The sequence below is a fragment of the Eublepharis macularius genome, chromosome 19 (genome assembly GCF_028583425.1).
Source record: "Eublepharis macularius isolate TG4126 chromosome 19, MPM_Emac_v1.0, whole genome shotgun sequence".
Classification (NCBI taxonomy): Eukaryota; Metazoa; Chordata; class Lepidosauria; order Squamata; family Eublepharidae; genus Eublepharis; species Eublepharis macularius.
Window position 1 is genome coordinate 7,741,729 of NC_072808.1, and position 26,969 is coordinate 7,768,697.

The following is a 26,969-nucleotide window of genomic DNA, read 5'->3' on the forward strand; positions in this document are numbered from 1 at the left end:
GAGATTCATTTCCTACTCATACTACAAAGGTGGACCCTGACCTTGATAGCCCAGGTGAGCATGATCTCGTCAGATCTTAGAAGCTAAGCAGGCACGAGAATTAGTAAGAACACTGTTGGAAATGTCAATGCACGGATGCATTTCATCACATGTGGTGGACATGAAAGGAAGCACAAAGATATTGGCTAAAGATACAGGGAGAGAGGCAGAAGATTCTCAAGCTCAGGTTTGAGCTGAACCCGAAATATTGCTATTAAATATTTTACCGAATAATGTTACAAAAGAACAGGGAGACCTTTTCCTGTATATGGTGACAGCTGCAAGAGTACTATATGCAGCAAAATGGAAAACCGATTCGTGCCCTGACATGCCTGAGTGGATAGACAAGTGTACGAATATGTACAAGTGTACGAATATGCACCAATGGCTAAATTAACTTCCTATGTGCACAACAGACCAATATTGGAATTCTGAAAAAAATGGAAAGATTTCTTCAATTATTTAGGTTAAAACTAAGATAAATTAATATTATAGAGATAAAATATAGAATTGACCCCATCTTGGGACAGTTAATATCTGTTTAATTGTTGATTTTAAGACATGAACCGTTGTTTTATATTGTATTTTTATAACACTTGTACCTCGCCCTGAGCCCGCTTGTGGGAAGGGCGGGTTAGAAATGTAATAAATAATAACAGAAGAGATGACGGATTAAAAAATCATTGACATTAACGTTTGGGTATAAGCAATTAAGGAGTGGGGAAGAGAGCTATTATATAATTTAGTTGTGCTGTTATACACTTTGAATATATTTTTATGTTGTAATTTAAAACTAATTCAAATGTAGCGCTTGTCTAAGTTTCTATGCAACTTTCTATTGTCATTCATATCTTTTCTTTATAAATAAAATCTTTACTTTAAAAAAAAAGATGCTAAACAGGGTCGGCCTTGGTTAGCCATTGGATGGGAGACCTCCAAGGAAGACCAAAGTTTCAGAGGCAAGCAATGGCAAACCGCCTCTGTTAGTTTCTTGCCATGATAACCCCACAAGGGGTCGCCATAAGTCAGCTGCAACTTGAGGACACTCTCCACCACCACCACTACAAAGGTGGACTCCCAAAGTTTAAACGATACAGTAGGCTCTGATTCTAGGGGTTCTCAGCATTCATGTTCCAGATTTAAAATACAGTAAGCTTTCAGCTCTCAGAGCGGTAGCTAAAAAGGGCGAACGCAGTGCCCACTGAAAGATCTCAGCCTACAGAAGAACCAAGACAGGATTCTAATAGTGCAGACGTAAGTGGAGTTACGCCTTTCTAAGCCCATTAAAATCAATGATGTAAGAAGGGTGTCAGACTGCTTAGGAATGCCCTGCCAGTGGCTCAGTGGGGGTCTCTCTCACTCTTCAGAAAGCACTATTTCTATGTAGGTCTCCTCTTGCACCAAGTAACCCCCGTGCCTCTAGCAATTGTGCATTCATAACACAAGCCCCATCTTCTTCCTCCTCTACTATTATGCCAATTTGCAGAATCAACATTCATAATTATGTCCTAGGGTATTAACGCAAGTCCTCTCTGCTGATGAAGACCAGACCTTGCTTCTATACAGATCAGAACACAACAGAGTTGTGAAATCAAACATGCATGTTATTTTTGCCATTTATATATTTATTATGAACTAGAAACATTCAGCTTCCAGGCTTGCAGAAGGACAAAGGTATTTACCTACCTTTGCTGCTAAGAAGATGCCTCAATTTTCAGGAGGAATTTAGATCCGTGGCTTAATTGGTAAAAAAATCACGCCCGCGTGACAATCTCAGTCTCTCCTTCAGAGTCATATTCTAGGAGCTGACTATTTGCAACACAGATAAGACGCTTCTGCGCAATCATTTTTGCACCAAGGTATGGGAAGCCCTTACGTAACTGGGCCCATATTTGGAAAAACCTGTTCCGAATACCAGACGACAGCGTTACTCGCACGCTGAGAAACTGTTTTCCACCTTAAAATCAATTAAAGGAGAAACACTGCTGCCATCTTGTGGGTGTAATGCAAAAACAAACTCTTGGATTACTTGCTGTAGAGCTGCTAGATACAATGGACTTATTTAACTTCTTATTTAAGCAGCTCAAGGAATGTCTATCTGGGCACATCTCTGGATTCCCTGTTACCACCACTTTAAACACCACAAAGCATTCACCATACAGGCAAATGACACAGCCTTCAGTGGAGGCAAAACTGCACTACGACACCCTACCATAGCCTCTGTTATAGGCAGGGCTTTTTTTCAGCTGGAACACAGTGGAACAGAGTTCTGGCACCTCTTAAAAATGGTCACATGGCTGGTGGCCCCGCCCCCTGATCTCCAGACAGAGGAGAGTTTAGATTGCCCTCCGCGCCGCTGAGTGGCGCGGAGGGCAATCTCAACTCCCCTCTGTCTGGAGATCAGGGGGCGGGGCCACCAGCCATGTGACCATTTTCTCTGAGGGCAACCCACTGAGTTCCACCACCTCTTTTCCCAGAAAAAAAGCCCTGGTTATAGGTAACAAGATTTGGGATTACCTTGTGCATTGCCAGTGTCCCCAAACTGCATGCCCATCCCCACACAAATGGGAGGATATTGGGAGGGGATGTTAAGTGGGCAAACCTGCAGTTGTATCATTCCGGGAACTGATGAAAGATTTACATCTTTTGGGAGCGTAAGGATGCAGTCTTTCTCCAATTTTTGTTGAGGAAAAAAAAACCCCAAACCCTGTGCCTCAGGTATTAAAGGTTTCAGAAATATTGATCTAGGTAGATGTGTCATATACTTTCAGTGAGGCTGTGGTTGAGCTGCGAATCAGCACTCTGCCAGTTCAAATCCCACTACTACCATGAGCTCAGTAGACGGCCTTGAGTAATAGTAGCAGTAATAACAACAACAACAACTGCATTTATATACCACCAGGGCTTTTTTTCTGGGAAAAGAGGTGGTGGAACTCAGTGGGTTGCCAGCACATGGGGCAACTCCTGGCGGGAGGTGGTGCCCCTGGTACCACATGCGCACACGCAAAGTGCGTGCATGCTTCCGGGACCGCGCAATGATGTCACTTTGGGTCAGCTGGAACAAGAGGAGGAGTTTAAAATTTAAATCACCCTCAGCGAAAATGGTCACATGGCTGGTGGCCCCGCCCCCTGATCTCCAGACAGAGGGGAGTTTAGATTGCCCTCCATGCTCTGTTCCGGCTGAAAAAAAGCCCTGTATACCACTCTTCTAGACACCCAGAACAGTGCCTCACCCAGAGCGATAAACAAGTTAGTGTTATTATTATCCCCACAATTCAGCTAGGGAGCTGGGGTTGAGAGGAGTGGCTTACCCAAGGCCACCTGCTGAGCTCATGGCAGTAGTGGGATTCGAACCAGTAGAGTGCTGATTTACAGCCCAACCACTTAACCACTGTGCTACAGCAGCTCTCTCTGCTGACTTTGTTCACTGCTCTGAGTGGGGCGCTAATCTCTCTAGAAGCACAGTTCTTGTTATAATAAAAATGCGCATGATTTCATATTTCATTAAACTCGGGAAACAAACCAAAATAACTCCATGTTCTTTATTTTTATAGTATGATAGGGTTCTAAATTAGTGTTAATGGCAAAAGAAGGAAGTGCAAGAAAAGGTTTTTCAGCTTTACGGACTCAGTTTCACCACTGCCAGTACTTCTTGAGAAGGCTTGTAACGGGCAGTTGCCTAGCCATCTGCAGAGAGTAAGATTTCCCTGCAAATGATCAACATATCCTAAGAACACTTTACTGGGAGTAAGCCCATTGAACTGACTTGAGTAGGATTCTGAGTAGACCTGCATAGGATGGCACTATAGGTAAAGGAATTTCTGTAAGCCCAAAGTCAGTTGGTCAACTCCACCAACCATCCCTTTCAAGGTGCCACGGATGATCACCAACAGGCATTCGTGACGAATGGGCTTAGCATGGCTATTGACTTCTTGGCAAGGTTCCTCTCACAAGCAACCAGACGAAACACTTCCTCTAAACACACCTCCTGGCTTGCCTCTCTAGCCGTTGCCTAATCTTATCAACTCCAACCTGGGATCGAAAGAAAGCCTGCCCTATGTCAGTCGCTTTGTAGCTCATCGCTTTAAGCAGTCGACGGGATTGAGGTGCCGCCTGGCAGCAGGCCATTGAAACCAAGTCTGCCAGCTGTAATATGCCAAACATGATCTGACGTTGCATTTCTTTGCCTCGAGCATGCATGCCCCAGTAGCAAACAGGTCAAGTGAAGTCGGTTTGGAGCCTCTCAGATCCCCTGCCTGAACATATACTGTTCAACTAATCCAAGATCACAACTTACAACTGCATCTTTCATCTGGAGCTAGGAACTGAGCGATTTCTATTCGAAACAGCTCCAATACCCACCCCATGTCTAGGTACCACTGCATAACTTCTATCTGTTCACCTAATGACTGGATAGAGTGACAGGTTCTTGTGGCTCCTGTACCATCCTTGTAGACGTGGGGTTTTAGGGAGGAGCTCTCACTCCGTGGGAGAGCAGGTGCTTTGCATATTCAAGCACTCAGGTTCAATACCTGCGAGATGCCGTTGCACGGCCAGCAGTTTGGAAGAACCACCAGACCATTTCACACAGGTGGCAAAACGAGAGCCAGATATAAACCCACACAGACTAGCTAAGAAGATACGACATCCATAGAACTTCGGTACATGGAACTTGATCAGTTATCTCTCCTTTGCTTTGAGCAGACACAGATGTTAATAAAGCGTAAGCCACTGTAAGCACACAGAAACACGATACGGAAAAGATATTTTAAAAAGTTATTTGGCACTTCCCCTTCTCTGGCTCATGAAAACGTGTGCCATGATATAGTAAATCAAGCTTGTACTGTGCCGTAAGACCCTGTTATTTTAGGTGTGGCAGGCTAACCTTCTGGAAGCTGTCAGAATGGACAACAGCGGATGAGAACCACCAGTGGTCTCTGTTTTGGTATAAGGCAGCCATGCTCTATACTTAAATTCTGTGAGATGATTCAACAGGTGATAGAAGAGTGGGTAGAAAGGACTGATCGAGTGCAATGCTAAACAGAGTTACACCCTCCTAAGAACAATGAAGTCAATGGGCTTAGAAAGGTCTTAACTATGCTTAGGATGCCACTCTATATTATGCAAGTACATTTGAGTAAAAGTAAGCGATGAAGTAGTTACTGCAGAAATGCCTCTTTCATGGCTTCCTCATAATCCCTTTGAAGGAAAATTATGGGATGTATTCTCTTCTGGCAATACCTGCCTACCCTGCTGCGCCAACTGATGTGGACTGAACCTCTTCACATCCCACTCTGACCCATGGGGAGTTTCATGGATCGGTCCTGGAAACAGCGGTAGATTGTATCATTCTAAGACCTGTTGGTTTTGCAGTTTGCACAGAACAAGAGACGAAGCCACATGCAAGCTTTCAAATTCACACAGAGCTGTGTGTCCAAGTTACACTTTCCTATTCTTTCCGCCACCTGAAGTTGTTACAATAACAGCTATCTTCTTTGCTTTTTTCGTCTCGAAAAAATGGCCAGACTGAGCACCCACTCCGTGCCTTTACTAGTTCATGGAATAAGATAAGAGATTTGCTTCAATCCAGTGACAGAAATCCATGCCTGAAGTAGATTCAGAAAAGTTAGCCGTGTTAGTCTGTAGTTGCAAAATAGTAGAATCCAGTAGCACCTTAAAGACTAACCAATTTTACTGTAGCATAAGCTTTCGAAGAACAGCTCTCTTCATCAAATGCATCTGACAAAGAGAGCTGTAGTTCTTGAAAGCTTATGCCTGAAGTGAAATATACAAATAGTAAGGAACAAGGAGGCAGTATGCTTGATCCACCAAGAGGTGTCCAAAACCCCACAGAATGTTCTCACATGCCATACCACGGCTGATTCTGCACACGTTGGATAATGCACTTTCAATGCACTTTATCAATCGTTTGAGGTGGATTTTTTGTTCCGCACACACAAAAATCCGTTCCAGTCCTCTTTATATATCATTTGGAACGGATTTTTGTGTGTTACAATGTTTTGTGTGCATTATCCAACGTGTGCGGAATCACTCCATGTGTACTCCAAAGCTGCGAGCTACATTCTCAAGCATTCGTTAAGGTCAGTAGTTTTGAACTACAGCAGAGTAAGAGCCGGTCATTCTAGCAAAAGAATCATGACCATTTGTGTATTTTAGACTTCTTCTTGAACCAGCCCAAGATATAGTAAAAGAATTCTCTCACCACAGGCTCTTCCAGCCCTGATAGTCACAGTCAGTGATTTAAAAGTCGCTCAGCAAACTCCTGAGTTAAACAGGAATACGAACCACATTCAGCGCAATCCTAAGCAGAGTTACTCCTTTCTAAGCCCACTGAAATACATGGGCTTAGACGGAGGCAACTCTGCTTCGGATAGTACTGTTGGGCTCCTCCTGCCGATCAGAGCGTGCAATTCATCAAGCATCGACGGATCTTCACTAACCTTGTTGCTCTCCTTTTTCTTCAGAGAAGGAGTAGAAGGTAAAGAAGAAAACAACCGCTGCAAAAGTAAGTGACACCGAAATGAAAAGACCAGACCCTACTGCAGAGAGATCCAGGGGAGCCCACATAACCAGGGCATGCTCGCTTTCCTCTATGATATTTATAGATGTGTGTCAGGCCTCTACGAAAGCTATTTCTGCTGCACCGCTCCCTAATTGGTGGATATAAAAGACATGGCCTTTGAAAGCGTTCCAGTCATGCTGCATTGAAGACTAGTTTAAAAAGATACAGGCCTATATTCTCCCTTAGAAGACAGCTCTTATTTTACATCAGGAAGATTGCTTGTAAATCAGTACAGCAGTACAGGACTGTATCAGGGACCCCTTCCTGAATAAAAGGAGACAGCATGGGTGGGAGGAAATACATGAATGACCTTAAAGAGGTGGAAATTCAAGTTCGCTTTGCACCCTAACCCCAAAATCAGGTGCAAACAGATTATCCTGTAATATATGTATAAGCCATACAATCGATCAGGTGTTTGCAGAACAAGGTCTTAAGAATATGAAAGTGTGTGTGTGTGGAGGGGGGAGATATTTCCCTGCTGAACGGCATGCATCTAGATTATATGAAGGACTTCTGTATCACAACAACAAACATGATGTACACATTTAACACGGCTTGGTATTACTTTGCATGCCCATTCTTAAGGCAATGCCCACAATACGAGCCAAAGAGCCGCACAGCAGACTGCTTTATCAACACAGCAGGCTGGTTCTCCAACCAGGATGCCCCAGAGCACTGGTGGCATTGCTGGGGCTCACCTTGCTGCAGGTGCCCCTCTGCCAATGGGCAAAATCAACAGCTGCCCGTACACGTGCATTCGTTGCAGTTGTCCCTGCCTTATGGAAAGGTCTGCCTGAAGAGATCAACAAAGCTCCCCTTCTCCTGGCTTTCTGCAAATTGTACAAAACTGAATTATTCAGGACTTTTTTTTTAACACAGGTAAGAGGTTTGTGCTGTAGGGAAATAGTGCAGAAACACATTGGCTAAATGGTTGTTGGGGGTTTTCCGGGCTGTATTGCCGTGGTCTTGGCATTGTAGTTCCTGACGTTTCGCCAGCAGCTGTGGCTGGCATCTTCAGAGGTGTAGCACCAAAAAACAGAGATCTCTGTTTTTTGGTGCTACACCTCTGAAGATGCCAGCCACAGCTGCTGGCGAAACGTCAGGAACTACAATGCCAAGACCACGGCAATACAGCCCGGAAAACCCCCAACAACCATCGTTCTCCGGCCGTGAAAGCCTTCGACAATACATTGGCTAAATGTTTAGGGATTGTGTAATGTCTGTTGCTGTATGTATGTGGTTCGTTCAATATGTCATGTCAATTTACGTTTGACTTTAGCATTGTTTAAGCTCTGTATTGGATTTTGATTGCGTGTACTGACTTGCACTGTGTAATACGCCTTGAGTTTTGTTGAGAAAGGCATATTGTAAATAATGCAAATAAATAAACCTTCAGTTCTCCCATCTCATTTTGTTTATTTTCAACATCTTTGCAGGAAGGCAGTGTGGGAGAAGGGGGTGTTGCACTAAAAAGATGGCCTGCCCTCCACCCTGAGCTAATCCATTCACAATTCACTCACCATCCTTGCTTCTGAAATACATTCACATGTCCTGACTCAGCTTGGCACCGGCTCAAAGCACAAGCAATCTCACAGTTCTCCCTCTGCCCCCGATATAAGGCCTAAAGAAAACTATTGTGTCCCTTTAATGTGTGGAGATGAGCAGCTTAAGCTTTTCATGGCATAGAGATAAAAACAAAAAGAGTCCAGTAGCACCTTTATGACTAACCCACTTTATTGTAGCATAAGCTTTCGAGAATCACAGTTCTCTTCATCAGATGCATGGAGGGCAAGAAGAAACTGGGCAAGAAACTGGTCTTGCCCTCCATGCATCTGACGAAGAGAGCTGTGATTCTCGAAAGCTTATGCTACAATAAAGTGGGTTAGTCTTAAAGGTGCTACTGGACTCTTTTTGATTTTGCTACTACAGACTAACACGGCTAACTCCTCTGCATCAATAGAGATAAAAAGACTCCATTAAACCTCTGTTAAAAGGACAGGATATTCCCCCGCATACACACACTAGAGAGCTGGCAATTCTACCCAGATGTAGTGATGGCCAATAGACTAGCTTAGGTAGCTTTTCTGAAAAAGTACTGGGAACCCATAAGGTGGTGAGCAACCTGGAAATGCCAAAATCTCCCCACCCCAGGATTTTTAAAGCTAATTCCTCTCCCCCCCCCTTTTTTACTTTTAAATGCGTGCCAGCAGATATAGCAAAACAGGCTGTACCACTTCTGACTGTGGAGGGGATGGAAGAAACGATACGCTTAATGCTCCCCCCACCCCTATGTAAGAAAATCCATGCAAATTAAAAGCAGCCCGTCGTGGAGGAAGGTTCTATTCTGGACTTTTGCACGCTGAGCTCGTTTCCCACTTATAAGGAATTGACTAACCCTGCGGAGTTTTGGAAAACACAATCCCTCCCCTGCGATATGAAGCAGTACAGGCCGTTCGACCATTCTCAGCCATCTGCCCTCTCAATCCAGCGGAAGGCCTAGAGCAGGCTTAACCCAGCCCACCCCTCTTGGAGCATTTTCAGTCTTCATCAGGCTGCTTTCCAAGCCTCACAGCTGGGTTAGTTTGCAAAAGCATCTTTTTTCTAGTATACCTGAGATAGTCCACAAACAAGCAGTTGCCCCTCCCACTAGGGTTGCCAGCCTCCAGGTAGTGGCTGGAGATCTCCTGGAATTACAGCTGGTCTCCAGGCCACAGAGATCAGTTCACCTGGAGAAAATGGCTACTTTGGGAGGTGGACTCTATGGAATTATCCCATGCCAAGGTCCTTTCCCTCCACAAACCCAGCTTTCTCCAGGTTTCACCCCTCCAGATCGCCAGGAATTTCCCAAGTTAGAGCTGGCAGCCCTGCCTCCCACACACCTTTGTCTGTGCTTGGTCTGATTTTGTGGCTTGTACAATTTGCACGAGAGGAGGATAACTGGGAAGCCAACCAGCTTACCATTAAGATATATTGACCAGAGGAGTCCATGGAAGAACAGGAGTTAGCAACAACTGAATGGAACATCCATGCAGTAATGCAGCACGCTTCTTTTGGAGGAGACAAACCACAAGGGCTGTTTCATGCATCTCCCTTGGCAAACCTCTACGACCCATGAAACCACCCAGAGCTGGAACCACTTTTGTTCTGACCCAGGCAACCACTTACTTAAGACTAGGAAGCTAATAGCCGAGAGTATAACCCACACCACGCCTACCCCATTCCCTTAGACAAACCCCACCAAATCTAGATTCACACGTTATCAGAAACACGAGTCCAAAAAAAAAAGCAACCCTCCCTTTTTAAAGAGCCAGGCTCCAGTCTCTTACCAGCAGCGCATGCGCATCACCTACCCTTCGTCCCGGTGCGGCGTGCGCTAAAAATTCTTTCCTTTGGCCACGCCCCCTCCGATTCTCCGCCCTTCAGTTTTGCCGGCGGGAGCGGGGAAGGAACGCGCATGCGCCGCTAGCGGCCCGGGCGCGGAAGCGGGAGGCGCGAGAAGCGCCGGGCAGGTGCTTCCGCTTCCGCCTTGCTTGACGTTCCCGCCTCTTCGAATCCGGTCGGAAAGAAAGGGAGAAGCGGAGCAGGTGTGAGGGATTCGTTTCTCGGGTTTTTTTCCTGTCTCAGCCACCGTCGCCGTCTTCGTTTCCGGTAAGGGGGGGTTTAATGGCGCGTGGTAACTATAGTAACCGCCGTTGGCGATTGTCCCCTCCAGACCTCCCGCTCCGAGGCCGGCTCCTCTCATGCTCTCTGCTGCTTCGTCTAAGTTTCCACCTTCTTACGCCTCAGTTGAGAGGCGGTTCAGCCTTCTCCCTACCTTGTACGGAGGCTGCCCGGCCTTCGGAAGCTAATAATCCCCTTTATCGTGCGCTTTGGGTGTTTACGCCCAGCCCCGTGTTGTCCTCAGAAACGCGGGGATTCCGAAATTGAGCGGAAGGACCGAGCTGGAGATGGAGTTTCCGAGATGGCCTTTCGAGATTTCATTTGAGGACAGTAAAGAGTCCAGTAGTACCTTTATGACCAACCCACTTTATCGTAGCATAAGCTTTACAGAACCACAGCCCTCTTCATCAGATGCAACTGACGAAGAGAGCTGTGGCTCTCGAAAGCTTATGCTACAATAAAGTGGGTTAGTCATAAAGGTACTACTGGACTCTTTACTGTTTTGCATCTGAAGCTTATGCTACAATAAATTTGCATCTGACGAAGGAAGCTGTGGTTCTCAAAAGCTTATGCTACAATAAAGTGGGTTAATCTTAAAGGTGCTACTGGACTCTTTACTATCATGCATCTAACGAAGAGAGTTGTGGTTCTCAAAAGCTTATGCTACAATAAAGTAACTTTATGGCAGCTTTGCTCATCTGACCAGGGCTCTGAGCAGGTGCACCCTGCAAATTTTATTTATTACAATCCACCTTTCTCACTGAGACTCAAGGCGAAGTACAAAGTATGAGGTTAATACAGTCAATTTCAAGGACATTTACATAAACAATGCCATAGGGTAAATAAACACAATTTTACATAGCATTAGTAAGAATCCAATACAGAGTTGAAGAAATGCTGAAACAAACATAAGCAATTCCAGGGCTAACACCTGAAGCATAAGTAGGTCATAGGAGCACATATTTAAGACAACAGTACATAAGGCAGCATAAGTGGTGAAGTCTATGGTCCTTAACTCATTAAGTCTGCTGATGTGGGGAGGGCGGAATATAAATTGAATATAAATAAATTAACGAAGCATCTGAGAGCCCCTCCCAACCATACAAAAGCCTTTTTGAATAATGAATGATGAACAAAATCAACAGCTTTCCATACATGCCACCTTATTGAATGGCCTGGCTGAAGATGTCTGGAAAGCTCCCACTGCCTTAGCTTTCAGCAAACTGTGCAAAACTTAATTATTCAGGAAGACTTTCTTAAACAGGTAATAGGATTGTGCTATAGGAAATGGTTCAAAAGCGTTGGTAAAGGGATAGGAACTGTAGACTGTTGTAAAATGTCTGTTGCTGTAAATAAACTCCTACTAGATAGTTCCATCCACACTATTTAATATGTCATATCAATCTGTTTGTTTTGTTTCATCATTGTTTTTCAGCTCTGCGTTGGATTTCTCCTTGTTTTCACATTTCTGTTATGCTTACCCTATTGTATTGTTTTTCAGCTCTGCGTTGGATTTCTCCTTGTTTTCACATTTCTGTTATGCTTACCCTATTGTATTGTTTATTAATCTGTTGATCATATTGACTTATACCGTGTAATCCGTCTTGAGTCTCAGTGACAAAGTTGGACTATAAATAATTTAAATAACTAAATAATGTGTAGAGGATAATGAGCACAGCCATTTAATCACGCACAAACACACATAAAGCTGTATTATACTTACTCAGACTGTTGATCTATCAGAATCAGTGATCTACTCTGCCTGGTAGCAACTCTCTGGGGTCTCAGATGGCAATCTTTCACATAACTTACTTACTACCTCATTCTTTTAGATGGGGATGCGAGGAATTGGATTCGGGACTCTCTCCATGTCTTAGCCGTTGTCTTGAATGTATGTCTGAGTCAATATGTATGTTTATATATTTTAGTAACTTCACTCCAAATTCACTGCGGGCAAAGGAGAAAAAGTAGTCTTCCAGGGCGCGGGGAGTAGACATTTAGTTGTCCTCTTATTATACCCTTTCTTCTTAAAAACAAGTAAATAACTAATCTGATGTACTTCTTGTGAGTATTTTATTATAAGAGTTCAATTCAATTCAAATACCTTTAATGGCATACATTATTATAAGAAATATTGTGTATTCGTTTTTTTTAATGTAAGGTACATGGGTGAGGTATAGGAGCAAGAATACGTGTCTTGCAAAACATGACCTGATATAATCCTCCCTATTCATATCCTTGTTAACGGAAACCCAAATTCTGTTTGTGCTTTCCTTCATATTTTATTGTTCCTGTTACGGGACTCTTAAGTTTTCCTTCTTGTTGTCTCCTCAATTTCCATATAAGAGCCTTGTAACTCCAGCGGTCTTCGTATACTTACTCATTTAGCAGTCCCTAATTTAAAACAATATCTGTCTCCTACACTAAGAATACCTCAATATTTTTCCTAGTTTCTTTTTGGGGTTTGCTTAGTACTGCTTTCCCTGATGCTAATTAGCTTCACTCGTGTTTATTGTCTTAGCCTTAGGCCATTAACAATTCAAACAGTAAATAGTAAAACAAAGGAGCACAGCAATATCACAATTGAATAAAACGGACAATAAAATCAAGTGACTTACGGTGAGTCCCAAGCTCAGTCTAATCTTCCTTGCCGCTAACGCAAATAAAGCCACTCTGTTGGAAACTTAGGCAACTATGTCTGAAAGTAAAAATATAACCAGGTCCAGTTCAGAAATACCGTGACACCACGGAATAATAGCAATAATAAACCTTTGTCTGGGAGCTTCGTGCCGTGGGCACCTCAGAATGTAGCTGTGTGGCATCCTTCCTGTTATTTTCTAGCTCGCTAACCTGAATTTCGGCTTATTTCTGGTGGCTCCCTGCCCGTCTCCCGTCTGTCTCACACTACACTTCCTCACATGGAAGTGCTTTCTTTTCCTCTATTTCTCAGAAGTCTTGTGGATTCCAGTAACTAACTTTATCGTGTTAGTCCAGTGTTATGTCTCTTGAATCTATTGTGATAACCTAAGCGCGTCTTTTTTTTAAATGACACTTCTGGAAAAGTAATTACTCCTTTGTCTCCACTTTGTACTTCCAGTTTCCCTACCGTTTCAGTTTGGTGAGAAGAGAGGATAGTCTGTGTTGCAGACCTGTTTGTAAGTAAACCTCATTTTATAAAATGGGGCTTAATTTCATGATAGTGTTCTTAGGATCGCAGCCAAACAATGCAGTCCTTTGGTGAGTTACTCCAGTCTAAGCTCAGTCAATGGACTTAGACTGGAGTCGTTCTCTGTAGGATTTAGACTGGAGTCGTTCTCCATAGGACTTAGACTGGAGTCATTCTCCGTAAGACTGGAGTCGTTCTCCATAGGACTTAGACTGGAGTTGTGCTCCATAGGACTTAGACTGGAGTCGTTCTCCGTAAGACTGGAGTCGTTCTCCATAGGACTTAGACTGGAGTTGTGCTCCATAGGACTTAGACTGGAGTCATTCTCCGTAAGACTGGAGTCATGCTCCATAAGACTTAGACTGGAGTCGTTCTCCGTAGGACTTAGATTGGAGTTATTCTCCATCGTGCACTGTTTCATACACTAGATCTAATTAAACGAGCACCGTGGTAATAAAGTTACATTATGCAGTTTGGAATGAGGGAGAACATACCTATAGACTTTTAAAAAGAGGAGAGTCTGTTTTAACTGCCTAAATTGTGACACCTGAGTGGGCATATCAAAGGTTGTGAGTGGAGGTGTCTGTTGTGTACTGTGTATCTTCCTTTTACTGACAAAGCCTGTCTTGGAGACAGTTAAGTAGTTCATTTCTTTGAAAATAATTGTAGGGCTAGGACAAGTAGATGAGTGATGATTTCTTGAAAAACTAGTTCTGCTGTTAATAGTTAGTTGCATCAGAGAAGAGTGTAGTATGTATCTTCTCCTGTCTCTTAGTGATATTAGTGTAAATAACTTACTCTGTGTATCCAGGAATCTCTTCATGTCGGTCGCGCCAACATCTTTATAAGGTTTTGATTCAGTAATGCAGGCCTGCTTTGCTTTCTTATCTTTTTGCAGATAGTGAAAATGGATAAGGAATTGGATACTACCAATTTTTCTACTAGTGCCAGGAGGGAAAGGTGGCCCCTTCTGATCATGATCCACAAGATTGTGGAACTCACTTGGACAAAAAGCCTCTCAAAACAGGGTTACAGTGAGGAGGGGTATTGGATAAGGTCACCTCTCTTTTTACCTGTGGAAAAGCTGGTACGATCCCACCAACATAATGGAAGGCAGCTCTGCCTTGTAGCTTACCCTTCCATGATCTGACCCAAGCTGCCGATGCATACGGAAGATGCTTGTGCAGAGGAGTTTTTAGTGGAAAATTTTGGCAGCGTAAGAAAGAGGCATCTGTTTGGGGGCTTCACAGAGCTTACCATAAGGAATCTAGCACTTTGGGGAACTTAGAACGCACAGAAAAAAATGTTTTTCATGATAGGAACGGTATTTTTTTTGGTGTGTATGTGTGGTGGGGGGGAGGTTCAGATGAATACAAACATTTGCTAGCTGCTTTCAAAGCACACTATTGCTAACTGAGTGTTGTAGATGTGTCATGTCATTTGCTTGACATGTAAGAAGGACTGAAACAAAAAGCGGAAAACCACAATCCAGGGAATAGAACACTCACTGAAAGTCAACAAATCAATCGATGCCTTCCATTGAATATACGGCTTGGATTTTGGTGCGCCGGGTCTGACACACAGGAAAGTGTTATGTGTGTCGGCTGATCTGGGATGACATGGATTGAGGACCCCTGATGAAATTGTAACACACGAAACAAGCAAACGTCAGCCTGGCTGCTTGTCGGGTTCTCAGAAGAATTGAGTCCTGTCACCTCTGGATCCGTGTACAGAAGGGAAAAGATTCAGTGGAAGTTCAGTTTGGTCTTTGGTCTTTGACCTGTCCCTCACTCACCTGTTGGACTTTTACTTGGAGCACCACAGATCCACGCACCTATAAGAGAACAGAACATACAGCCCATGGTGTTGTCGGACTTTGGGTTATCTCTTGCCTGGCCGTTGCCAATAGCGGAACAGAGTACTATTTATAGCTAAAAGTATTTGTGTATGAATGTATTTTTGTATAGTAGTTGGAACAAGACATTAATATTGTTTATATTGACTTTGCACTTGTACACTTTACACGGATATATTCAATGGAAGGCATCGATTGGTTTGTTGACATGTAAGAATGGCTGTCGATACAATAGTAATCATGTTGGTAGGTTTAGAAGGGAAAAAGGGTGTGCATGCAGGATGTTGGAAAGTAGTAAAGAATTGAGGGCGGGAAACCGTAGGACCTCTCTGTTTCTTTTAATTTCTTGAAGTAGCATGCAGTGATTGCTTCTTGTCTCATCTAATGGTGTAACCAACAAGGCAAACCTAGTATGTCTCATCTAAGCAGTTTTACTGTTATGGCCCCACTGTTATCCCATGGGATAGAGGAAGCTTGTAGAGCTAACGGCTAATATGGCTAACGTAGTTAATACTGCAGTATAGTATGGAATGTCAACTGCAATGAAATACTACCGTCAAAACCATCAGCCATGTGCATGAGGGAACATCAGTGTAGCCTTGTTTAATTAGAATTAGTGTTAGAAAGAGCCACAAATGTTGGTTCTGAATTTCTGAAGGACAAATAATATTTTAAAAGGTACTTCCTTTCTCATTCAGGAAACAGGGTGTTTGTACTAGACCAAAAAAAATTGCCTTTGGGTCCAGCCTCCGCTAGCATGCCAGTTTTGAGTAATGCTCTTGTTTCTCTTGTCAGGCATTTGAAGTTTACGTCATCAGTCAGTTATGTGAGCAGTTGCCACAATGGGTGAGTGTGTTTCATAGCCTTCATCAAGACCACAGTACCACCTGTGTAACGCCCTTGCCCCAGCTTTGAAAGCTGTCTTTAGCTGATGGCTTCCTGATCCTTGACATGGCAAAGCTTAAAGGTAAAAGGTAAAGGTAGTCCCCCGTGCAAGCACTGAGTCATTACTGACTCATGGGGGGACATTGCATCACGACGTTTTCTTGGCAGACTTTTCACGGGGTGGTTTGCCATTGCCTTCACCAGTCATCGACACTTTACCCCCAGGAAACTGGGTACTCATTTTACCGACCTCGGAAGGATGGAAGGCTGAGTCAACCTTGAGCCAGTTACCTGAATCCACCTTCCACCAGGATTGAACTCAGGTCGTGAGCAGAGCTTGGGCTGCAGTACTGCAGCTTACCACTCTGTGCCACGGGGCTCCTAATGGCGACGCTTAGTCTACAGAAAAGACAATTGCATTGCCTGCTTTTGGAGAGGGAAGGGGAAGGTAAGCATCTATCTGGTCTACTTGTGCCACATTGGGCCGTTTTAGTCTACAGCCGGCCATGAAGGCTTTTGTTAGTGTTATGCTGGCCATATGCAGTAGTAAAGGGGGTGGGCAGAATGCTTTCCTGGCAAGTTAGGGGAGGAGTACTGCATTCTCCTCCACTTATTAAGCTTAAGTTTAGCGGAACAAGTGTTTGTGCTGCTGCTGCAAAACCACTCCATAGGATTAGGATATGAATAAGGAACAGGGATTACTTTTATTCCCTACGCTTATTTCTTCTTACCTTTCTAAAGAATGTATATTGCACCCTGGGAAGTGAAAACTCATGACTATTGATGGTCACGAACCGAAATACAACCCAAAATTCGTGACGAACCAGGCCAGTTCGTGAACCAGCGATTTGTCAGATCCCATTTCTGACGAACCACCACGAACTTTAGGCTGGTTCGTTTTTTGGTTTGTCACTGCAGACAGCCTGGCGCTGATCAATCAGTTTCCTAGGCAACAGAGGATGGACTTTCTGCAGACCTTCTGCTGACCTGGAAGTGGTGATTTGGTGGCCCAGAAGTGACATTTTCATGAACCAAAATGAACCAATTTGTGAACCGGGGCAGGTTCGTGAAAGTTTGTGGTTCGTGAAATGTGACAAACCACGAACTGCATGGTTCGGTTTTTTTCTGGTTTGTGTCCATCTCCACTGGTGACTAAAACCACATTGGTAGATACTATATTGCAACTTAATTCAATACTTCATATCTTGGTGTGTTTGTCAAATTATATTTTCATTGTCACACGATGGTGATGATGATTATTTATGATGAAAATATTATTTATTATTATTTATTTATGATGAAAGTAATGGCGGGGGTGGAGGAGTTCATGTATTGTCTCATCCTTGGCACAGCAGCTGTTCTTTGCACACTCCAAAATAATATACTTTCTTAAGCTGATTTTTGGCATTTGTTCTCTCAGTGGTTCATAGTCCGTGGGGAATCTTTTCTGTTGCAGAAGTCTCACTGAAGTAGGACCTACTGCAAGAGCACGCCTGTATCTTTGTTTAACTTAACGTTTGCTCGAATGGCACTTGTAGAGGTGAAGCTCTCTCGGAATTATACATCCTCTCTTTCTGCCTAAGAGTCACACACTGAGCTTTCTCTCTTTCAGATGAAACTGCTGATTTTATGAAGATGGACGCTGGAGACTATGTGTTAGCTAATCACACTTCTATATTAAAAGAAGTCCCTCTACAACAGGATGCTTCCTTAGGGGATCATCTTCCATTGTCTAGCAACAAGGTTTGGGATTCAGTTACATTTGGTTTTTTTTTTTTACCAATGCTAGGGCATCATCTGTGTGAATACGTGGGTTTGCCCAGAAATTAATTATTTTATAATATGCCAAGGTCAAAATGTATGAGGGATTAATCTGAGGAAGTATTTGTGTCGCTCCATCTGTTCAAATGATCTCATGCAAGATGAACTGGTATTTAGAGTTCTTGAAATTCCGTCATGGCTGCAAACGCTGCAGAATTCATCAGGCTCCCATTGGCTCACTATCATTCAGTATCCCAAGTCCTACAGCAGCTTCTACAAGATTTCTGCCCTGGTTACTTTCTCCATAAGTGTCCAAATCTAAATCATAAGGCGCTAGTATTGTGCAAAACATCTTACTTGTGTCACTCCCTGAATGTACGTATTGCCCACAAGACACTTTCAGGTTGCAAAATTCTAGATGTCTCGCATATATCGTTTTTTAAAAGCTTACTATTTATTTTAGGTTTTTTTCCAACAGTAAAAAACATAACGGTTTAAACAACCAACAAAACCATAACAATATATAGTAACTAGAACTGGGGCATCTTGCATATTTCACAATGCTTGTTTTAGTATGTGTCAACACTTGTATTATTACAGCTAATAACCTTTATTAAAGCATTCTACGATGCACCTGTTATGCCCTAGCGCACTGCTTCTTTGGATCTGATTCCTTCTTAGAATATCTTTTGTTTTTTCCTTTTTTCAGTTTTCATCAGACAAGTTTGGCTGCCTGGAAGGACCTTTCACTGGCCCAGCAGCAAATGCCTCGTGTGGTCGCAGTTACTGTTCAGGTGAGACGAAACTGTGCAGGCTCAAGGATCCTTCAAAATGGGTGCAGATTAGAGCAGCACTATGGAATTCTTTTGATTGAAAGTTCTTGTGCTGAGGTTCACTCTCAAAGTTCTGGGACATGGTTGCATTGCTGTAATTTAACAGCCAAGTCATTCCCTCCTGTTAAATAGGAAAATTCAGTTCATCAAAGCAAGCCGGATGCTTGTTCACACGTGAAATGGTTTAAGATGATCTAAGCTAGAAATTGCTAGCTTGACTCTAACCACCTCTTATTTATTTACTTCATTTATACCACTTTTCTCTCCAGTGAAAACCCAAAGTGGATTACAGCATTCCTCCCTCCCACGCCATCTTATCCTCACAATAGTAATTCTACGAGGTAGCAAAATAGAAAAGAGTCCAGTAGCACCTTTAAGACTAACCGACTTTACTGTAGCATAAGCTTTCAAGAATCACAGTTCTCTTCGTCAGATGTGGTTCTCGAAAGCTTGTGCTACAGTAAGGTTGTTTGGTCTTAAAGGTGCTACTGGACTCTTTTCTATTTTGCTACTTCAGACTAACATGGCTAACTCCTCTGGATCTACAAGGTAGGTTAGGCTGAGTGAGACTGGTCCAAAGTCACCCAGTAAGGGTCCATGGCAGAGTAGGGATTCAAACCTGGGTTTCCCAGATCCTAGTCTGACCCTCTGACCGGTGAACTATGCTGGCTGTCAAAACCCTAACAGCTGATGGGTGAAACTGTGGGTGAACATTTTGCCATGTGCTATATAACAACAGCCAATTAAAATTTCCTTGCAGACTGGATTAGGCACAAGGGGTTCTAGATGGCCACCAGCAGGTTAAATGGTGAAGTCCCACTCACCCCACACCCCGCCCCAACAGATGACTGTGCAAAATAGAATCACATCAAAGGCAATAATGAAAATGCTATTTGGAACCCAAAGATTTTCACTGCTACAGGAGCAGCCCGGTTTGATGAGAGAGACAAATTGATTGTGGAATTTCAGGTCTAATAATTTTTTTTTGAAGATCTCCTTTGAAACTCCTGTGATCTTTTTCAAGATAATAAAACTGTATAAGAAGATGCTTGTTCCTGCATAGAACTTTTCTGGAGGCCAGTGGTGCTTGAAGAGATTACATTGTTTTGTGATTGACAACCTGAATGTGAGGCTATTAGCTTCTCATTTACTGTTCCGTACTTCTTTCCTGGCAGAAATGTCATTCCCTGAGAGCTCTCAGACTGCAGGAGCACTAAGAACGTTTGGGACGAGTGCCAACGGACAGTGGAAGGGTTGCATTCCTACCCTTGGTTCTGTTCTACAGAAACCCAGAACAAGTCGGAGTGCATATTTTGAAACGCGTAAACTCTCAAGGTAAATACGGTTTCATACTTTTTATAAATTATATTCGTAATTGGTACCCAGTATAACTACTTATAAAAAGTTAAATAGATTAGTGTAAAATCATTCTGGCCAACACAATTAGTTCTTCCTACAGTAATTCTCGCCACTCTCTTTAAATGTAAATTCGCTACTGGTGCGCATTCTCCCCTCTCTGTACATAGGTCACCTTGGCTTGTTCTCTGTCTTTTCTTATTTTATGTTGCTGTTGAAATCACTCCTTCTTATAAGTCAAAAACTCAAATTCAGTTAAGAAACGATATCTGCAGTTATGGTGACAGTACAGTGCAGGGCACACATTTTTCTAAATGCATTGCATTTGTCTACACCCAGGTGCCTCTTGGTGTCAGATATTGCAAATCAAAAAAAGAACTTTGCTGCTCTTATAATAATAATAACATTCGATGTATATACCGCTCTTCAGGATGACTTAACACCCACTCAGAGCAGTTTATGAAATATGTTGTTATCCTCACAACAACAATCACCCTGTGAGGTGGTTGGGGCTGAGAGAGCTCCTAGAAGCTGTGACCCGACTCAAGGTCACCCAGCTGGCTTCCAGTGGAGGAGTGGGGAATCAAACCTGGCTCTCCAGATTAGAGTCTTGCACTCTTAACCACTACGCCAAACTGGCACCAAACACGGTTGCCTTTGTAGGGTATTCAAGAGGATATAATAAAATAAGTCCAGTGGCACCTTAAAGAGTAACATCTATTTCTGTATGAACTTTCTTAGAAATAAATCCTAGACTTTTATTTTATTTTGCTATAGTTAACTAACACTGTTACCCCTTTTCAGTCATCAAAGAAGGGATCATTCTTTAATAATCCGTGCAGCTTCTTGAGTAAAACCACCAGGTATTGCTGCTGCACAATTTCCACCAACGATGATACGTTGCATCTCCTTTCAGCTCACTGCTTGCTTTTGTGTAAAATCTAGGAATGCAGCCCCATCCGGTGTCCAATTATGTAAACTGCAGGTAGCCGACAACATGATTTTAAACTGAGGATTCATCTTTATAACTTGAACCTTCAGATTCACTTTTTTTAAAGGAACACAGGCTAATTCGTATACTGAGGGCCTGTTAGTTCCTCTGGGTTATATCCAATAATCTGTGAGTAGAGATCACAAACTTTTCCTGCACTCCTCTCCCCCCCGGAAATCCTATCCGTCTTATAAAAGTTGATTCTCACGATCGAGGGATTTGCAAGCCAGGGGCTAACAGCCATGTGGATTGGGGGGTGGGCTGCAATGTGGTAGTAGAAGGAGGCGAAAAGATTCTCTCCACCTTCTTCTATTAATGGAACTCTGACAGAAGAGACAGGAAAGGCAATTTTGTCTCATCCGCAGCCCCCCCCTCCCCTAAACCTGCATGGCTAATACTTATAGTCTATGCAGATTTGCAATAGGAGCTAACTTTCCTTGGCAAAGTATGTGGAACACAGTTGCTCCGATTTCCTGCTTGAGTGTGCAGCCTCTAGATTTTTAAAAAGGATACATTTATAATGTTTGCCACATAGACTAACAGACTGATCTCTTTCTTTGCAGCGGGATATCGAATTCATTTTCAGGTAAATCAAACCATCCATGCCATGTTACTGCCTATGAAAAGTCATTTCCAATCAAGCCGGTTAGCAGTCCGTCGTGGAGTAGCTCATGTCGTCGAAGCTTGCTGAGTCCCAAGAAGTCCCAGAGGAGGTTCATCAGTACAGCAGAAGAGGTAAGCAAGAAGCGTTTGAGATTCTTATGTAAGAATCTGGCCCCAGGGAGGCCTGTTTAGCGTCGACCAGAGCCAGGGCCTTCTTGGTCCTGGCTCCAACCTGGTGGAACGCTCTGTCTGAAGAGATCAGGGCCCGGCTGGATCGGCTATCCTTCCGCCGGGCCTGTAAGAGAGAGCTGTTCCGCTAGGCATATGGTTGATGCACTGGTCTTCCCTGCCAACCACCTAGAGATAGAGATAGCTGTGCCCCTACAAAGGGTATCTACCACCTAGCCTTTGCCATATATCTTTGGAGGTGGTTGGGTGGTGGTTGCTGGAGAAATCTGCTGCTATGTGTCTTTTTAAAATCTGCTGTATTGTTTGTTTTTGCGTTTTTAAATATTCAATGAGTTTTATTAGTTTTTTAAAGGTACACGTATTTTATATTATTGTATACATTGTAATCTGCCCTGAGCCTGCTGATGCGGGGAGGGCGGAATATAAATCAAATCAAATAAATAAAATAAATAAGAAGAGACCCAGGTCTGAGTTTTTATTGAGTGTGGAAGGTCTGTGTTATAGCACTGTGTAATGACGATGAAGCCTCTAGCGATGTTTGTGTCAGGTGGTGCAGCGTTACGAAAGGGTAAAATGCATCTCGCTGTCATTGGGCGAGTTGCTCTTCCACTACAGTCAGGGCATGTAATACGGATTGCGGATTGCTCTCATTGGTGGAACTTCAGCTCCAACCAGCCTCTATGACCATCTTTCTTTCTTTATGTGATTCTAGTTTGCATTTTGGTTCTCGGATAAAAATGTTCAAGACAGCTAAGTGAAGTTAGAAGGCACAGCCAGAACATTTTAATAATTATTTTAAAATTACTGCTCAAAAACCCAGGGAAGTACAGATGGAAGTGGGCTTGTGGATTTTTGAGCAGTAATTTTAAAATAATTATTAAAATGTTCTGGCTGTGCCTTCTAACTTCGTTTAGCTGCCTTGAACATTTTTATCCGAGAACCAAAATACAAACTAGAATCACATAAAGAAAGAAAGATGGTCACAGAGGCTGGTTGGAGCTGAAGGACCACCAATGAGAGCAAGCCGTAATCCATATTAAACATGTTTCTGTCAATAGAGGCTCCTGCCATTTTTAAAAAGTAAATTTCTCTGCTTAATGTGACAAAACGCTGTGTGCAAACGGAACTTGGTTTTTCCCTCTCTCCCTGTAGACTGTTCGAGAGGAAGAGAAAGAAGTCTACAGGCAGCTGCTCCAAATGGTTACAGGAAAGAAGTTCTCCACTTCCAAGCCCTCTTCACTGTTCTCTCTCCATCTGTGAGTCTGGGAAACACACTTTCTAGCTGGCCGCCAGCATCACCCAGTTCTCAGTCCGCTTTCAGGAGCGCTGATCGTTGGTTTCGTTTTTCAGGCCCAGATGTGCAAGTTCCAGTAAAAACCTCGTGAAAGAAACGGAAAATACGAGTAGGAAGCCAGCTGAAGTGTACGGCCTCACGCCAAGCCACCAGCCACCTGGGGCTATTAGGACTCAGGAGCGGCATTCTGACAAGTCACTGCTGCACCCCATATGTAGTTATCCTTCACGGGTTACCTTTGAGCCTAAGGACACCAGTACGCCAATTCAACAAAATAACGTACCCTCTTTGGACATGCCGCCTGAAGGTAAAAGCCATAGAATGATATGATCTACCCTTCCTATTCTATTTCCAGATCGCCAATAGGCACATGTTTGCCATCTCAGTCTTCCTCGTGATAAACTTGCAAGCTGCTCAGATGCAATGCCTGTTCTTCGAAATGCAAATTTGCGCCCCAAACCTAGTGTCGTTCGTGTGTAAGCAGTTCCCAGTTTCAGTGGGACTTGCGGCCTTACAAGATTCAAAGTTTAAATCTTGGCTTGCCTCAACTCATCTGATAAAGAGTTCAGACAAGAGTTTGAATCCAAGTTCATCACATCTCTCAGAATATAAGTGCCAATCAAAAGTTAAAAACGGCTCTGAATGTTATATTGTGCTCATTTCAGGGTCTGACTCTGTCATAATGCTCAATGGCAAAGACTTCAGATCTCCAGCTCCGAGGTGAGTGTCGTTCCCCCCCCCCCCACCAAGCATTTCCACATTCTGGGGGATGTGGGGGAGACATAGCCTTCCATGTGCCTTTCCTAACGCCCAGCTATGGGGCAGGCAAGACAGCCTGCTGCCGTTGCAGCTGCAGAGGGCAGCTGGTCAGAGAAGATCCTGATTCCTCTGCAGCTAGATCCCCGACCTCTTTGGGCAAGGTTGGTGGATCCCAGTCGAACAAAGCTGCTTGAACCATAGTACCATCTCCCCAGGTGGGATCTAGGCCCAATTTTTTTGGAGGGGTAATTTTCACCACCTCCCTCTTCCTGCTGCGGATTCCTGATTTGCATCTCATTGCAAATCACTGCCTTTCTCCCAGGAGCAGCATTTTGAAGAATCAGTGGAGGGGGGGCGATATTCTGTTGCACTGATAGAGGAGCCTTGTGTGACTGAGAAATTTAGTCTAGGTTCAACCGAGCAGCTTTGCAAAGTATAGGTGCCCTTGCATTCAAACTATGAAATATGGGCAAGCAGAAAATTAGGGGCTGGGACTGCAGTGTGTTGGTATATGTACGAGAGATCTATTCTTTGGGTTTCTGCCTGGGGGTTCTGCTTCTGACACCGCCACTTCAGGCTGCTCTCACAGCCTGTTTACAGGACCTTCTGTTTCCAGCGTCTTCTGGTGGTGGGTTCCCAGAACTGCAGGCCCATCGGCTGCTTCTTTAGCATGGCAGCCAAGCAGGCAAGCTTGGCTGTTTCTAACCCTCTGATCCCCATCAGGTTCTTAAAGTCCCTGTCCTGCTCTCTGGGGCTCGCCCTGTCTGGATTCCCTGAGAGTAAGGCTGCTAACTGGGCTGGCAAGGCTTGGGAGCACGGAGCAGCAGGAAACTTGGGTCTGGAGTCGGAGCACAGGGTTCCTACCGAATGGACCGGTTGATCCAGCAGTGCAGAACTCTGTGGCTCAGTTGCATTTGCTAGCAGGTGTTGGGACGCAGGAGGTTATGCTGTGCTCAGGCCAGGGTCCTGCGAGGAAGTAGCACACTCAGTGTTGCGTTCTGAGTCTGCAGGGAAGTGCCACACGGCCAGTCTCACACTTTACCTCCTTTGTATCACCGTTGCCTGGGCCTTTCACTGCTGCTGTTCCTGCCGTGTGGGAGGTTGTTCTGAAGTAGGCAGCAAGGACCCACTTCCAGGCTCCAGGAGTGTGGTCTCTGGGGCTGCTGGCACATCATCAGGCCCTTCGTGACCCTGCTGGTCCTCGGGTTCTTCCTTTGAGCCCTCCAGGTCCAAGTCACTGGCCCAGTCAGAGGTCCATGACAGCCCCAGTATCATTTTAAACTGAAATTTCTTTCCCAGTCTGGCAGCAGTGCACGTAACTGGACTGAATTATTGCCTATGTTCATGCATTCCCTTCAGCTAAAATGCTGTTCGGTATCCCACACAGATGAAACATTTACACTTTCTCCCTCTCTTGGCTCTCTTTCAGTATCCCTTTCTTCCAGGCCGAATTATGGATCAAAGAATTGTGAGTGTTTACTTGCTTTGAATATTTACTGCTTTGATTCTGTACGGGATTAGATATATTTGGGTGTTAGGTTTTTCTTTAAACACATCACATATTCTTCCAGGTGGTGGTGGCTGTTGCTGCTGCAGCTATGCTTTCTCTTGAACCATTTAGGAAACTGCTACCAAAATAATCTTGAGGCTTTTCCTGGTCTACTGATACGCTTTTCTTCTAGCTTTTTTTCTACTTTTTTTTTTGTTAGGCAGATATTTGGAAGATTTTGGGATGATGCGTGTAGGGGAAAGCTCAGTTCCATAACCTGATCATCATAACTTGTTTCAGGGAATGACCAGAGGTGTCCTAAAAAGAATTTTTTATGTTTTCAGTACATAGGAATGTGATTTGTGGTAGTTTGGATCTAAAAGCTCTTTTATTGCCACCTGATTAGAGATGGGCACGAACCAAAATACAACCCAAAATTTGTCACAAACCGGGCTGGTTCGTGAAACGGCGATTCATCAGAGCCTATTTCTGATGAACCTCCACGAACTTTAGGCTGGTTCGTTTGGTTGGTTTTTTGGTTCATCGCTGCAAAACAGCCTGGCACTGATCAGTCAGTTTCCTAGGTAACAGGGGATGGACTTTCTGCAGACCTTCTGCTGAGCAAGAAGTGGCCTCCTGCTGACCCAGAAGCGACAATTTGCTGACCCGGATGTGATGATTCCCTGAACCAAACGAACCAGTTCGTGAGCCAGGGCAGGTTCGTGCAAGTTCGTGGTTCGTGAAATGCGACGAACCACAAACCGCACGGTTTCATTTTTATCCAGTTTGTGCCCATCTCTACTCCTAATACAAGGAAATTGGATCATACACATGGGTCAGTGAAGAGGCAGAGAGCTGAGATGGAAGAACGGACCCCCTCTTTTCATAATGCAGGTGGAAGAGTAGGAAGTCAGTGCAGCATACAAGGAGAAGGGGTAGAACCCTTCTTCCCGCTGTTACTGTTTTCTGTTTATGTAGAAACAAATTCCAGAGGGATAGCCATGTTGTTCTGTAGCAGAAAAGCAAGTGGGATTCTTATAGCCCTTTAGCGATCAAGACTTGCTTATTCTAGTGAAAGCATTCATGCACTAGAGCCCATTTCATTAGACGCAGGAGAAGAATCCTCAGTTGACAGGTCATACGTATGTTATCAGTGACATGGTGTGCTGTTGACAACTTATTTTCTGTCCATGCTATATGAACATGCGTCTGCCAACTGAAGATCCATTTCATGCATCTGATCAAGCGGTTCTAGTCCTTGGAAGCTTTTAACGATAATATTCTCAAGTTTTCTTTATATTTGCATGTGGTTCTTATAATACAAAGCAATGTTCACAGCTGGAATCCCCTACTTAGGCTGAAGGGATGCTGTCCATTTCCCAATTCCATTGCCCCCTTAGCTTTCTGTGTCGGAGAACCAGCCACTGGAATTACCTGGGATGCAAACTCCTTTCAGCTTTCTGTTGACGTGACCTAGGTGTTCATCCCCTCTCCCTTTCATATGGT

At 43.8% G+C, this 26,969-nt stretch overlaps 2 protein-coding genes across 2 annotated transcripts in view; one reads left to right on the top strand and one right to left on the bottom strand.

Annotated features, from left to right (window-relative positions):
- The window catches only part of LOC129346129 (ATP-dependent 6-phosphofructokinase, muscle type), a 42,474-nt gene extending 35,837 nt beyond the window's left edge, over nucleotides 1-6,637 (bottom strand). The window contains exon 1 of the mRNA XM_055003421.1: nucleotides 6,501-6,637. Coding sequence (XP_054859396.1) covers nucleotides 6,501-6,627 — 127 coding nt within the window. The 5' untranslated portion in view covers nucleotides 6,628-6,637. The remainder of the gene's footprint in view (nucleotides 1-6,500) is intronic.
- Nucleotides 6,638-10,183: 3,546 nt separating this feature from the next.
- The window catches only part of SENP1 (SUMO specific peptidase 1), a 35,358-nt gene continuing 18,572 nt past the window's right edge, over nucleotides 10,184-26,969 (top strand). The window contains exons 1-11 of the mRNA XM_055003133.1: nucleotides 10,184-10,270; nucleotides 13,380-13,437; nucleotides 16,099-16,149; nucleotides 17,801-17,931; nucleotides 18,659-18,743; nucleotides 19,958-20,117; nucleotides 21,693-21,864; nucleotides 23,074-23,177; nucleotides 23,272-23,522; nucleotides 23,881-23,935; nucleotides 25,404-25,442. Coding sequence (XP_054859108.1) covers nucleotides 16,146-16,149; nucleotides 17,801-17,931; nucleotides 18,659-18,743; nucleotides 19,958-20,117; nucleotides 21,693-21,864; nucleotides 23,074-23,177; nucleotides 23,272-23,522; nucleotides 23,881-23,935; nucleotides 25,404-25,442 — 1,001 coding nt within the window. The 5' untranslated portion in view covers nucleotides 10,184-10,270; nucleotides 13,380-13,437; nucleotides 16,099-16,145. The remainder of the gene's footprint in view (nucleotides 10,271-13,379; nucleotides 13,438-16,098; nucleotides 16,150-17,800; nucleotides 17,932-18,658; nucleotides 18,744-19,957; nucleotides 20,118-21,692; nucleotides 21,865-23,073; nucleotides 23,178-23,271; nucleotides 23,523-23,880; nucleotides 23,936-25,403; nucleotides 25,443-26,969) is intronic.